This window comes from Chionomys nivalis, chromosome X (genome assembly GCF_950005125.1).
Source record: "Chionomys nivalis chromosome X, mChiNiv1.1, whole genome shotgun sequence".
In the NCBI taxonomy this organism is placed as follows: domain Eukaryota; kingdom Metazoa; phylum Chordata; class Mammalia; order Rodentia; family Cricetidae; genus Chionomys; species Chionomys nivalis.
The window spans coordinates 92,858,588-92,872,316 of record NC_080112.1 but is presented as its reverse complement, the minus strand read 5'-3'; the positions used below and the strand labels follow the sequence as shown (position 1 = coordinate 92,872,316).

Genomic DNA, 13,729 nt, shown 5'->3' with positions numbered 1-13,729 from the left:
AGTGTGCCTGCTTGGGTTGTGGGCATCTTACCTCAAAAGATATTTGTGAGTAGATTCATTAGGAGAGATAAAAAATACCATAGATCTTGGGGATCTACCCTTTACTATTTTTCTGTGTATGTGTGTGGTGGGGACCAATTCCCAAGGCCTTGAAGTGATCTTAGCAAACCCTCTGCTACTGAAGTTCATCTATGCGTCTGGAAGTTATTTTTTAAGCATGTTCAGATACTCAGAGGGAAAGAACTAAAAAAGTAATAGTACATATGAACTCTAACCGTCATTAGTAGCTTAATCCATTTTCTTGGCTAAAGGTCCTCTGACACACATATATAAAGACTATAATGTTTAAGTTGAGTGTGGTGGCACATGCCTTTAACCCAGTGGTTCTCAACCTTTCCAATGCTCCAGGACTTTAATACAGTTCCTCATGTCTTGGTGACCACTCCAACCATAAAATGATTTCATTGCTGCTTCTTAATGGTAATCTTGCTACTGTTATGAATTGTAATGTAATTGTAGTATGTGACTCTAAAGTGTCATGACCCACAGGTTGAGAACCCCTGATGCTTTAATCCCATCACTCAGAAAGTAGAGGCGTTTGGATCGTTGGAATTTCAAGGCCAGCATGGTCTACATAGCAAATTTCATGAGATCCAGTACTGAATGTGAGCTTAACCAGTTTCAGATTGACAAATATTTGTGTTTTCTCTTATATGTGGTTGTTGCATTTTATATAATAATATAAAGTATAAGACACAGAAAAGTATAAAAAATTATCTAGGAGAAAAAGGGGACAAATGGGAAGGGGATAGGGAGAAAAGGGCTGGGGAAAAATATGCTTAAGATTCTGCGTGTAGCCGCTCAAAAATTAAAAATAACTACAAAATAGAAGCACTTTCTATACCCTGTTCTTCCTTTTTCTGCTAACAGTGATGGCATTCATGTGGGGCTTGCTTTTTCATGTCTGACTTACTTCATTTAAGCATCAACTGGATTGTTTCAAACGACAGGCCTTCATTATTAGTTTTGATTCTTTCAGCATTCCATACACGTATGCAATGAGATATGAAATTCAATCATAGATACCCTCCCATTTCTCCCAACTTTCTGTGGATCTCCTCCCCTATGTCTGCCTCCCAACTTCATGTTCTTGTCTTTATTTGTAAAATAAGAGTCTACTAAATCCATTTAGTGCTACCCATATGTACATGCACTAAAGTATGGGCAGCCTGTTAGTAGCCACATCTCTAAAGAATAATAACTCTTCCTTCCTCAGTAGCTAATAACTGCCACTAGTTTCTCAGTAAGGGGGGGTGGGTCCTGATGAGTCCGAATGCTATTTATTGTACATCTATACTGTATTTTCCTTTTTTAAAGGAAATTTATTTTATTTATGTGCATGTGTGTATCTTTGTGTGTATGTTCCATGTCATGTGGATGCCCATGAAGGCTAGAAGAGTGTATTGGGTCCTGGTTACAGTTGGTTGTGAGCTGCCCAAACATGGACACTGGGAACTGAGCTTAGGTCCTATTGAAAGAGCAGCAGGTGCTCTTAACTGCTGAGCTATCTCTCCAGCTCCAATTTATGATATTTTCTTTATCTTTACATCTGTTGATGGACACGTAGGTGGACTCCATACCTTGACTATTGGTAATGCTGCTGCAGTCAACAGCAGAGTGCAGAAACAGCATATACTGAGAAAATTCCTCTCCTGCTAAAGAGGCAGTTGCTGATAATAGTGTGAAGTATTCCTCTGTTGACCTTTGGGCAGCTTTAAAATAGTTTAGTTGTGCAATTAGTACACAATAGATTTGCCTATAAAAGTATATAAAATCTAAAGTCAAGTTATCTTCTTTTCCCCTGCTCAATTTGGTAAATTGTAGTCCAGTCTTTGTTCTATGCAAAAGATGTATACAAGCTTTTCATTTTTTGTCCTATAAAAAGATCACATTTTATAAAAAATGAAATTGTTTTCTTTCACCTAGAAATGGTTAATGCCTTCTTTAAAAATGGTGGTGGCATAGTTCATCTTCCAGAGTATTTCCTGGTGAAAATCTCATTGATTGACAGTTAAACTGATCTCTCCTTTTTGTATTTACTTTTCAAATTTTGGATTGCTTCTAAAATTTTCTTTGGGACCTAGAGAGCTGACTCAGAAGTTAAGAACACTTCCGGATCTTGCAAAAGGCCAGGGCTCAGTGTCCAGTATTCACATGACACTCACAACCATATGCAACTCCAGTCCCAAGGTAACTGATGCCCTTTTCTGGCCTCCACGGGCAGCAGGAGCTCACCTTATTCTCATACATCTATGGAGGCAGATAATTCATACACATGAAATAAAAAGAAATAAAAACTTCTTGGTAACTTAGATATGCCAAAATCTAAGTTATCATAAATTTCCATTATTTTTGGTGGTAGTGGTTTTTTAGGACGGGTTCTCTGTGTAACAGCCTTGGCTATTTTGAAACTCCCTTTGTGGAACAAGCTGACCTTGAATTCGCAGGGACACATCCACCTGCCTCTGCCTCCCTATTCCTAGGAATAAAGGTATGTGCCACCATACCCGGCTACCATAAATTATAAATTTCTAGGAGGGAGACAAGCAAGTGAAAATGAATGAGCATTTAAAGCTTTTGATAAGAGTTGACAAATTGTTCTCCTAAATGAATTTTATTTCTCTCTTTTTTCCCCCCACCACGCAATTTTGCAATATTGGTTCATGACGGTATATGTCATTTAAATTGAAAAGAATCCCCAATGTTTTAGTAAACGGCTATTGAAACATTGACAAGCTGAACTAGTAGCAGCATCAAGTACTTTCTCCCTCCTGCTAGAGCAGTGCTTACCACTCTCCCACATTCACTTTCTAAGTGTATCCTGTCTCCAAACTTGCTGAATGTTAGAGACAAATTTATGCTCATTTGGTCTGTGTCAGCCTGCAGCCGGAAGAATAAGGAAATCCTCTTGCATAACCATAGTAGCTTTATCATGTTCCAGAAAATCATCAATAATTCTATAATTCTAGTTAAATTTGTATTCAAATTTGCCCAATTATCTCCCCAAATTTACATAACTTCTTTTTAAAAACCAAGATCTAGGGCTGCAGGAAATGACTCGGTGACTAAGAGTGCTTGCTATGAGAGCATGAGCGATTGGGCTCAGATCTCCAGTACCCAAGTTACCAGCCAGGTGTGCATGGGTGTGGTGGTGGTGGTGGGGAGACGGGAATTGCTGTGGGCTGCTGCTTGCTGTCTAGCTGAATTGAAGCAAAAACAAAATAACAGCAAAATTCTGGTGCGCTCCATGTTCAGTCAGAGGCTGCCTCAAGGGAATAGGGTGAATAGCCGTAGAAAAATTCCTTCCCTAGTCTCTGCAAATACCCACTTCTGTGTGTGCATATGTTCTCTCTCTCTCTCTCTCTCTCTCTCTCTCTCTCTCTCTCTCTCTCTCTCTCTCTCTCCCCTTTTCTCTCCCCTCCCTCCTTCTCCACTACTCCCCCTTTCTCGGTCTAGTCAGATTTGTTTGGTTTGATTATTCTATCACTTTCACTTTTATTGATTTGCTTATTTAGTCTAAGAACAGCTCACCCCCTTCATGGTATGGCTTTGTATAGTTACTTTATAGAATAGTCCATATTCCTGATGTTTTGTGTTTTTATAATATTAATGTTCCCTGAATGTATTGTGGCTTATTTAACTAGCTCTTTACTGATGGCTATCTAGGTTGTGGGCCCTCCTCTTGTGACTCCTTTAACAGGCAGAACTTGATTCAAAGAAATTTGTGGTCTCAATTTGCTAGTTAAAGTCTGTGATTAGTTAGTGAAGATGAACTGTTCCAAAGCCAAATGTTGCTGGAAGGAACAATGCCAAGAGCAATTGTACCTCTGGGCTGTATCCTTTCCCATTTAGAAGGATGTGGATTGCCAGACCTAATGGTACACACCTTTGATCCCAGCTCTCAGGAGGCAGAGGGAAGCAGATCTCTGTGAGTTCAAAGCCAGCTTGGTCTACAGAGCGAGTTTACAGCACAGCCATAGATATCCACAGAGAAACGGTCTCGAAAAACAAAAAATGAGGGAGGGTGGTAGGATACAGATTAACTTTTGGAACATCCTGACATCAGATATAGACTATTTTATCATAAAATTATTTATTATTATTTGTTCTTCTGTGTGGTGGTGGGGGGTGTGTGTGGATGGGTGTGTGTGTGGTGGGGGGTTGTCAGAGGACAGTCTTCAGGAGTTGGTTCTGTTCTTGCCCCATGGGATCTGAGGATTTAAGTCTTGTCATCAGACTTGGACAGCAAGCATTTTTACCTGCCGAGCTATCTTGCCAGCCCTACACACAACTCCTTTAGTGATACCAAGTCTCCTGTAATATGGTATCATCAGTTTCTCCAACACAAAGCATGTACCCTACCTGCATACAGTTATTCTTATTCCAACCTGTCCTTCTTTATCTCTGGGGAGCCTAAGGCTCACCTTTACTCTTGTGTTTTGGGCCCTGTCCTCTGTCTAGTGCCTTCTGCCTTTGCTGTCTGCACTTCTCTCGATCTACTTCCAGTCTATAAATGCATTTAGCCTTTTCCAGTGTTAACAGTTATGCCTCTGTATCGCCACTGCCTCTTAGCTAGAGCTTCCATCTCCCCATCCATTCTGTCTTCTTGAAAGAGGGTGGGGTCTGCAAAGTGAAGGGCATAAGGTGTTGCTTTAGAGTGCTTGAAGAACCTGGTATGAGTTCTGTGCATTTCACAATTTCATCCAGTGTATGTGTGTTTGCACCTACTTCATAACCTAGATATGTGCATTTCACAATTTCATGCACTGTATGTGTGTTTGCACCCATTTTGTAACCTAGGAATGTGTGAGCCATTTGTCTCATTTGCATCTCTTCTCACCTTCTCCAGCTCTCTTGCAGTTCAGACCCACATTCCACCTGACTTCGGAGTAGCTCTGTTAGCTAAGGCAAGTGCATCACCCGAGCAGTGAAGAGCCTGCAGTGAGGGTAGGGGGAGCAGCCATCCCTTGAGAGGCCCGTGAGGACATCAGTGTCTTCACGGAGCTACTGAAGTATTTTAGAATAAGAAGGTGTTGGGCTGTGATGAAGAATAGAGGGGATGGTGTTAGTGATGACCAGAGGGACCCAGAATATAGAGGAGGACTTCAAAAAGTGAGAAATGAGACAGAGGAGGGGACGGACAGAGGGAAGTTAGAACTCAGGTTTTTCCAGATCACCTGGTGTCTTGGCCACCTTTTGGTGCTTGTAGTAGAAACACAGATGGAGGGTCCAGTGGGCTCCGTCCCCACAGCAAAAACTATGATCAGGTTTGTGACATGGAAGGAAGCAAAATTGTGGCCCTTTTTCTGGACACGGATTTGATAATTTTCCCATCTGATTTCCTTTTATGCTAAAAATCATCTTGACTTGGAAGTGAGGGAAAAAAAGTTAATGATCTGTTTTGCTTATAACCTTTCTTATTGCTTTTGACTTTGAGTTGCATCAGCATAGGGAGGCTGTGGCTGTCACCCCAGGGAGGGAGGCTGTGCTGTCGCCCCAGGATGTTTGCTGTGGAAAAAGAGCCATTAAGTTTTTCTTACCTGTCAAATGTATCTAGCCATTTCCTCCTGTATAACCACTGCATGGGAAATTTGCACTAATTAAATGTTACAATAATGCAGGAAAGTTTATTTAACACATCACACAGTACTTAATAGAAGTGCTTAGTAAGTATAATTTGCTATTAAGTGGTAAATGCTGGATTTTCAGTTGCCATTTGGCTCAATTCTTTTTCGTTGTAGTTGTGAGTTTTGGATTGGTTTTTGCACCCTTATTCCTACTGTTAGTGTGATGGCTCTACAGCTCTCAGTTCTGTTGTCTCTTTCTCTCCACTTTCCTACATTACCACCGTTGTGTCTTCCCTCTGCCCAATCCTTGTGTGTTTTGGCCTCTGTTCTTAGTTCAGCTTTCTTTGTGGCATCATATTGTAGGGAACTCTTGAATGAAACACCCCTCGCTGCATGCATTTGAATAGGTGGGAACAGGGTCTTGGGTACTCCAGATGAGGTCCAGCAAAGAGGCTCAGGAAACCTTCATTACAGGCAAAGATTAGCCACTCTGACGTGTGTAGGAGTGACATCGGACAGAGCAGACTGTGAAGGTGGTGATCATTTGAACAGGAAGGGGCTGGGCCACATAACCATGTAGAGAGACAAGTAGGGACAAGTTCTAGTTCCATGACAACACCCATCTTTGCTATCACTGTTACCACTCTGATTGAGAACAGTGGCCTTCTGCATCAGCACCTTCTGTGGGGCAGGCTTTTGGAGGAGGTACTGAGCAGGGCAGAGTAGAATTCTTTTTTTTTTTAATATTTATTTATTTATTATGTATACAATATTCTGTCTGCATGTATGTCTGCAGGCCAGAAGAGGGCACCAGACTTCATTACAGATGGTTGTGAGCCACCATGTGGTTGCCGGGAATTGAACTCAGGACCTTTGGAAGAGCAGGCAATGCTCTTAACCACTGAGCCATCTCTCCAGCCCCAGAGTAGAATTCTTCAGTCGTAGGTGTGTCGACCATAGATTCTGCACCCACAGAGTCACCGACTGGATTGCATGTATTGGAAACACGAGTCTATGCTAAACAAGTTTAGACTTTTGTTGTTATTCCCTGCTCAGCATAGTACGAGGACTCTTTTTTTTCAGCATTTACATTTACATTAGGGATTATAAGCCATCTATATATAACTTAACAGGGATATCCAGCCTTGTGACATGACATTGTCATTTACACATGTGTGTGTGGCCTGCATTCATAGTTGTCTTGGGGGCCATGTGACCAGGACTGGTCTAAAATATCTAGGTAGGTACTAGAGAGATGGCTCAGTGGTTAAGAGTATATGCCCTGTTCTTTCAGAGGACCCAGGTTCAGTTCCCAGGACCCACATTGGGCAGCTCACAGCCACTTGTAACTCTGTTTCTAGAGGCCTGGTGCCCTCCTGGCCTCTGTGGCACTGCACGTGTACACTCAGGCATACACATATAAAACCTAAAATAAATAAATGGATTATTAATTAAAGGGGTCTGGAGAGATAGTTAAGTGGCTATGAGCACTGTTTGCTCTTCCAGAGGACTCAGGTTCAATTCCCAGAACCCACATGGAGCTCAAACCACATATAACTCCAGTTCCAGGGGATCATATGACCTCTCTGACTTTCGTGAGTACTGCATGCTCATGGCAAGCAGACATACATGTAGGCAAATCACCCATACACATGAAGTAAAAGGAAAATTAAAAAGTGGAATAGAATCCCCCCAACCCTAAAATGTCTAGGCAGATGTTTATACACAAGGGCTGCATTACTTTTTTGCTAGGGACTTGAACATCTCCAGATTTTTGAATGTGGTAGTGGGATCTTGGAATCAGCCTCCCCCCCCCAAAGATACTGAGTAAAAACTGACTGTATACTGCCTGAGATTATCTATTTGAGGTCAGCTTGCATGCATTTGAATCCTGCCTCCACAATGAGCTATAAGTTATCTTACCTTTCTGGGCCCCAGTTTCTTATCAGAAAAACGGATAGTTGAGGCAGTATAGTTAATAGTTTACAAAATGTTTCTGTCATAGTAGTTCCTGGCCCTCATGAAGCACTATATATATCCATCTTAGAACACCATAATTCTTTCCATTTAGTTGATCCCAGAAATTGAGTAGAGTGGTTAGGTGACTTGCCCAAAGACATAGGCATGTTGAGTAACAGAGTCAAATCTCGAACACAGACATAGCAAGCTTGAATGGCGTATCTTAAAGCCAGTGTGCTCAGCCGCCTACCAGGACATGCAGGAGGATGCTTTGCTTTCTCAGAGGGCTCTACAGGAGGCATGGGCAAATGGGTACAGGGTACAGGTGGGCAGTAAAATCACATGGCAATTCACAGAGACCGTTGGACACACAACCTTGATTTGGTTTTGTGTTCCATACTATGGGATGGCAGCCTGACCTCAGGCTCATTTTGAAGAGTGGTCAGTGTTATGACTTTACCCAGAGAGTCAAACCATCCTGGGATTCCTTGTCTCGTTTTAGGTGACTTCATTGAAATAATTGTTACCCCTACCACCCAATCCCCCATTTGCCTTTGTGCCTTAGGTTCCTTATCTATCAAAGGTGAGAGATTGAATAGCTCATGGTATAAAAATATTTGAAAAGCATAAATAATACCCCAAATTAAAACCACTATAATCATTCTTAACCATATCAATTAGGTCCACATTGGAGTCTCTTAGGCTGCCATACCAGCCTTCTGCTAGTGATGCTGTGTGACAGATGGCATAACCAGCTGTGGCGTGTTCTGCAGACTGGTTTGGAACCTTGTCTCCTTTTCTGGGTTTAGACATTCCTCTGTGAACATAAAGTAGTAGCTGTGTATAATCTCGGCCCCTGGGAAATTTTCCTTCAGTGTGGAATTCTGTAGTCAAGACCCATTGTCTGTGTCCAGGGTCCATAGTTGGCCCAGCTACCATTCTGGGAATGCTGCCAAATCTTGGTTTCAGCTCCTGGCACAAGGCAACTTTGGGCTCATGTGCTTTAGTTCCTATAACTGTTTCCTCTCATTAGCACACAGACTTGATTCTGCACTTGCACTGAAGGGAGCAGGGAAGCAGCTGACACCTTCTCTGGAGTTCTTGTCTCCTGGGCTTGCCTTGGTGTCTGTGTGTATTGCGTGTGGGTGTGTATAAGTGTGCACTCCAGGGCTTGAGAATTTGCCTAAGATGAACCACCTGGCAAATTTTTTTTTTCTCCAGAGTTAGTAGTCCAGCACTGAGTTTTATTTTATGTTGCCTTTTTTTTTTCCATTTTGGTCTTTTAAAAATTAATTCTTTGAGGATTTCATACAGCATATCCTTATATTCTTATTCATCCTCTTAGCACTTCTGTTTCGAGAGAGATAGGAAATGGGTGAGAGAGTGTTGGATGTGGGGAGGGCAAGGAAGGTCTTTCTGGAAAACTGTCAGAATTGGCCGCGTTCCTTAGTACTCACTCTAAAATAGGGTAAACCCTCAACAGTCACCCAGGGATCCCATGGGGAAACACATTATTCTTGGAGCTGGACTTGACCACACCTAGGGTTCCTCTTTTTTTTTTTTCATTTGAATATGAGTTTCTTAAACCCTCCATTGAATGTTCTTGTCAAATGAGGAGTAAACTTTTAAATTCTCTGCCATCTGCTTTTCTAAGAGTGGAACTATAAGGTTATTTCTTTGCATGTATTCTACAGAGTATTATTAGTATTTTAATTTAATTATATATATATATATATATATATATATATATATATAGAGAGAGAGAGAGAGAGAGAGAGAGAGAGAGAGAGAGGCACAGAGAGACAGACGGGTTTTTTTTTTTTTGGTAGCCTTGGCTGACCTAGAACTAGCTCTGTAGACCAAGCTAGCCTTGAACTCACAGAGGTCCATCTGCCTCTGCCTCCCAAGTGCTGGGATTAAAGCCGTGTGCCACCAATGCCTGGTAGAAATATATTTTTCCTAAGGAAACACTTCAGAATGCACCATACAAACCACTGAAGTTCATTTTTCACCAGTGGTCTTCATGGTGCATCTCCGAGTGGATATGTTGCTACATGTGACATCCATTCAATTTGAATACACTTTTCCTGGTAGAGAGTTTTCCTTGTGCCATTTCTGTAAAATACAGCTTGGAATATGCCAGATGAGATGAGAAAGTTCAATCTTTTTTTTTTCTTGAATTGAGACAGGAAGTGAAAGGATGAAATGTCGCGATTGCCACCTTGTGGGTCCTGAAGGCTAAGGGTGTCTAGCAGAGTCTAATGTGCCGTCTCTTCTGAATGTCTCTCTGTCTTCTCCCCACAGCTCCCCTTTGAACTGGAGATTTACTACATTCAGCATGTTATGCTCTATGTGGTCCCCATCTACCTGCTTTGGAAAGGAGGTAAGACCAGCATAGCACACGCCTTTGGACTCTCCACTCCTTTCCTTTCTCTCTGTCTGGAGGGGGTTACATTCTTTTGGGTGCCTACCAAGATCTTGGGTACTGCTTGGCTGAGTGTCTACAGCATGCTTAATGTCGGCCACCAGGCGCTGGGGCATGAAAGAGGCCTGCAAAGAGTCTGGGCACTGTTCAGAATCATCCCTTGTCTTTGAGCATGGTACCACTGTCACAGAACCTTGGTGTTGGGTTCTTGGTGATGGCCTGGGTTGTGCATGGAACCCAGCACACTGTGTCATTCTTATGCTTCTGCCTCCCCCTGCGCCATCGCGCACCTCAGATTAGGAGAGAAAGAAGGTACTCCATCTTCTCAAGAAAGACTGCAGTCTTGCTCTTTGAGTCCATGGTCTCAGAACCAGAAAAGCTACGGAAAGGGCTAGACATACACAGACTAAGATATTATGGGGTTGAAGACGTGCACATAATAGATTAGGGGATTAAAGACATGCACAGAAAAGGAGATTATGGGATTCTATTCTGTGCACAGAATAGGAGATTATGGGATTGAAACTGTGCACAGAATAGGAGATTATGGGATTGAAGACATGCACAGAATAGGAGATTAAAGGATTTAACACATACACAGAATAGGAAGAGATTATGGGATTGAAACCTTGCCCAGAATAGGAGATTATGGGATTGAAGACACACACAGAATAGGAGATTATGGGATTGAAGACTTCACAGAATAGGAAATTATGGGATTGAAGATGTGCACAGAATAGGGTATTATCGGATTGAAGAAAGCATAGCATATGCAATTATGAAATTGAAGACTACACAGAAGAGAAGATTAGAGGATTGAAGAAGTGCAGAGAGGATATTAAGAGACTGAAGCCATGCACAGAATAGGATATTATGGGATTGAAGACGTACACAGAATAGGAAGAGATTATGGGATTGAACACGTGCAGGGAATATATTATGGGATTGAAGACATGCAAAGATTAGGAGATAAGGGGATTGAAAACATGCACAAAATAGGAGATTATGTGCTTAAAGAGTGCAAATAATAGGAAATAATGGGATTGAAGATGTGCACAGAATAAAAGATTAGGCGATTGAAGACATGTATAGGATAGGAAAAGATTATGGGATTGGAAATGTGCCCAGAGTAGGAGATTATGGGATTCAAGACTACACAGAATAGGAGTTTAGGAGATTGAAGACGTAATCTGCACAGAATAGGAGACTATTGGATAGAAGTGCACAGACTAGGATATTCTGGGATTGAAGAAATGCACAGAATAGATTATGGAATTGAAGACGTGCACAGAATAGATTAGGAGATTGAAGACATGCACATAATAGGAGATTATGGGATTGATACGTTCACAAGATAGAGGATTAGGGGACTGGAGAAGTGCACATAATAGGAGATTATGGGATTGAAGATGTGAACAGAATAGGAGATTTTTGGATTAAAGATGTGAAAAGAATAGGAGATTAGAGGATTGAAGGCATGCACAGAATAAAAGATGGGATCGAAGACATGCACAGAATAGGAGATTATGGGATTGAAAATGTTCACAGAATAAAAGATTATGGGATTTAATATGTGCACAGAATAAAATTATGGGACTGAAGACATGCACAGAATAGATTAGAGTATTAAAGATGTGTACATAATAGGAGATTAGGGGATTGAAGACATGCACAGAAAAGGAGATTATGGGATTGGAGACATGCACAGCATAGGAGATTAGGGGATTGAAGACATTCACACAATATAAGGAGATTATGGGACTGAGAATGTGCACAGAAGAAGAGATTAGGGGATTGAAGACATGCACAAAATAGATTACGGGATTGAAGACTTGCACAGAATAGGAGATTATTGGATTGAAGACATACATATAATAGATTAGGGAATTGAAGATGTACACAGAATAGGAGATTATCGGATTGAAGTCTTTCACAGAATAGATTAGGGGATTGAAGATGTGCACAAATTAGATTAGGGGACTGAAGACATACAAATAATAGATTATGGGCTTGAAGACCGCACAGAATAGGAGATTATATGATTGAAGAAGTGCACAGAATTGATTAGGGGATTGAAGATGTGCACAGACTAGGAGATTATGGGACTAAAGATGTTCACAAAAGAGATTATGGGATTGAAGGTGTTCACAGAAGAGACGATTATGGGATTGAAGACATGCAAGAATAGTAGATTAGGGGATTAAAGTGCACAGAATAAGGGATTAGGGATTGAAGAAGTGCACAAAGTAGATTATGGGATTAAATATATGCAGAGAATAGAGGTTTGAAGACGTGCACAGAATAGATTATGGTATTGAAATCATGCACAGAATAGATTAGGGGTTTGAAGACATGCACAGAATAAGAGATTAGGGGATTGAAGACATGCACAGAATAGGAAATTATGGGATTGAAGACATGCACATAATCAGAGACTAGGTGATTGAAGGCATGATCATAATAAAAGATTATGGGATTGAAGAAGTGGACAAAATAGGAGATTAGGGGATCAAAGGTGTGCACAGAATAGAGTAGAGGATTGAAGACATGCACGGAATAGGAGATTATGGGACTGATGTATTGAACAGAATAGGAGATTAGGAGATTGAAGGCATGCACAGACTAGGAGAATATGGGATTGAAGATGTGTGCATAATAGAAGAATATGGGATTGAAGATGTGCACAGAATAAATATTATGGGACTGAAGACGTGCACAAAATAGGAAAATAGGGGATTGAAGATGGGCACAGAATAGGAGATCATGGGATTAAAGGTGTGTTCAGAGTAGCAGGTTATCGAATTGAAGATGTACACACAATAGGAGATTTAGGAATTGAAGACATGCACAAAAGATTAGGTGATTGAAGACATGCACAGAAAAGGAGATTAGGGGATTCAAGACATGTACATAATAGATTATGGGATTGAAGATGTGCACAGAATAAGTTATGAAATTGCAGACGTGCACAGAATAGGAATTTAGGTGATTGAATATGTGCACAGAATAGATTTGAGGGTTGAAGATTTGCACAGAATATGAGGAGATTATGGGATTGAAAACATTCACACAGTAGATTAGGTGATTGAAGACAAGAACAGGAGATTATGGTATTGAAGGTGTACACAGAATGGATATTAAGGTATTGAAGATGTGCATAGAATAGGAGATTAGGGAATTGAAGACGTGCATATAATAGGAGGTTATTGGATTGAAATTGCACAGAATAGGAGATTATGGGTTTGAAGTCGTGCACACAATAGGAAATAAGGTGATTGAAGACTTGCACAGAACAGTAAGAGATTATGGGATTGAAGACATGCACATAATAGGAGATTATGGGATTGAAGATGTGAACAGAATAGGAGATTATGTGATTGAAGAATTGCACAGATTAGGAGATTAGGGGATTGAAGACAAACACAGATTAGATTAGGGGAATTAAGACCTGCAAAGAATAGGAGATTATGGGCTTGAAGACTACACAGAATAGGAGATTATGCGATTGCAGATGTGCACAGAATAGGAGATTAGGGGCTTGAATACGGGCACAAAATAGGTTATGGGATTGAAGATGTGCACAGAATAGGAGATTATGGGATTGAAGGCATTCACAGAAGAGCAGATTATGGGATTGAAGGTGTGCAAAGATAGGAGGTTAGGGAATTGAAGAGATACCCAGAATAGGAGATTAGGGCATTGAAGATGTGCACAAAAT

The 13,729-nt window shown here is 41.0% G+C and overlaps 1 protein-coding gene across 7 annotated transcripts in view; it reads left to right on the top strand.

Moving 5' to 3' along the window:
- The window catches only part of Tmem164 (transmembrane protein 164), a 466,391-nt gene that overhangs the window by 117,732 nt on the left and 334,930 nt on the right, over positions 1-13,729 (top strand). For all 7 annotated transcript variants that reach the window (XM_057759104.1, XM_057759106.1, XM_057759109.1 and 4 more), the window contains one exon: positions 9,891-9,969. In XM_057759104.1, coding sequence (XP_057615087.1) covers positions 9,891-9,969 — 79 coding nt within the window. The remainder of the gene's footprint in view (positions 1-9,890; positions 9,970-13,729) is intronic.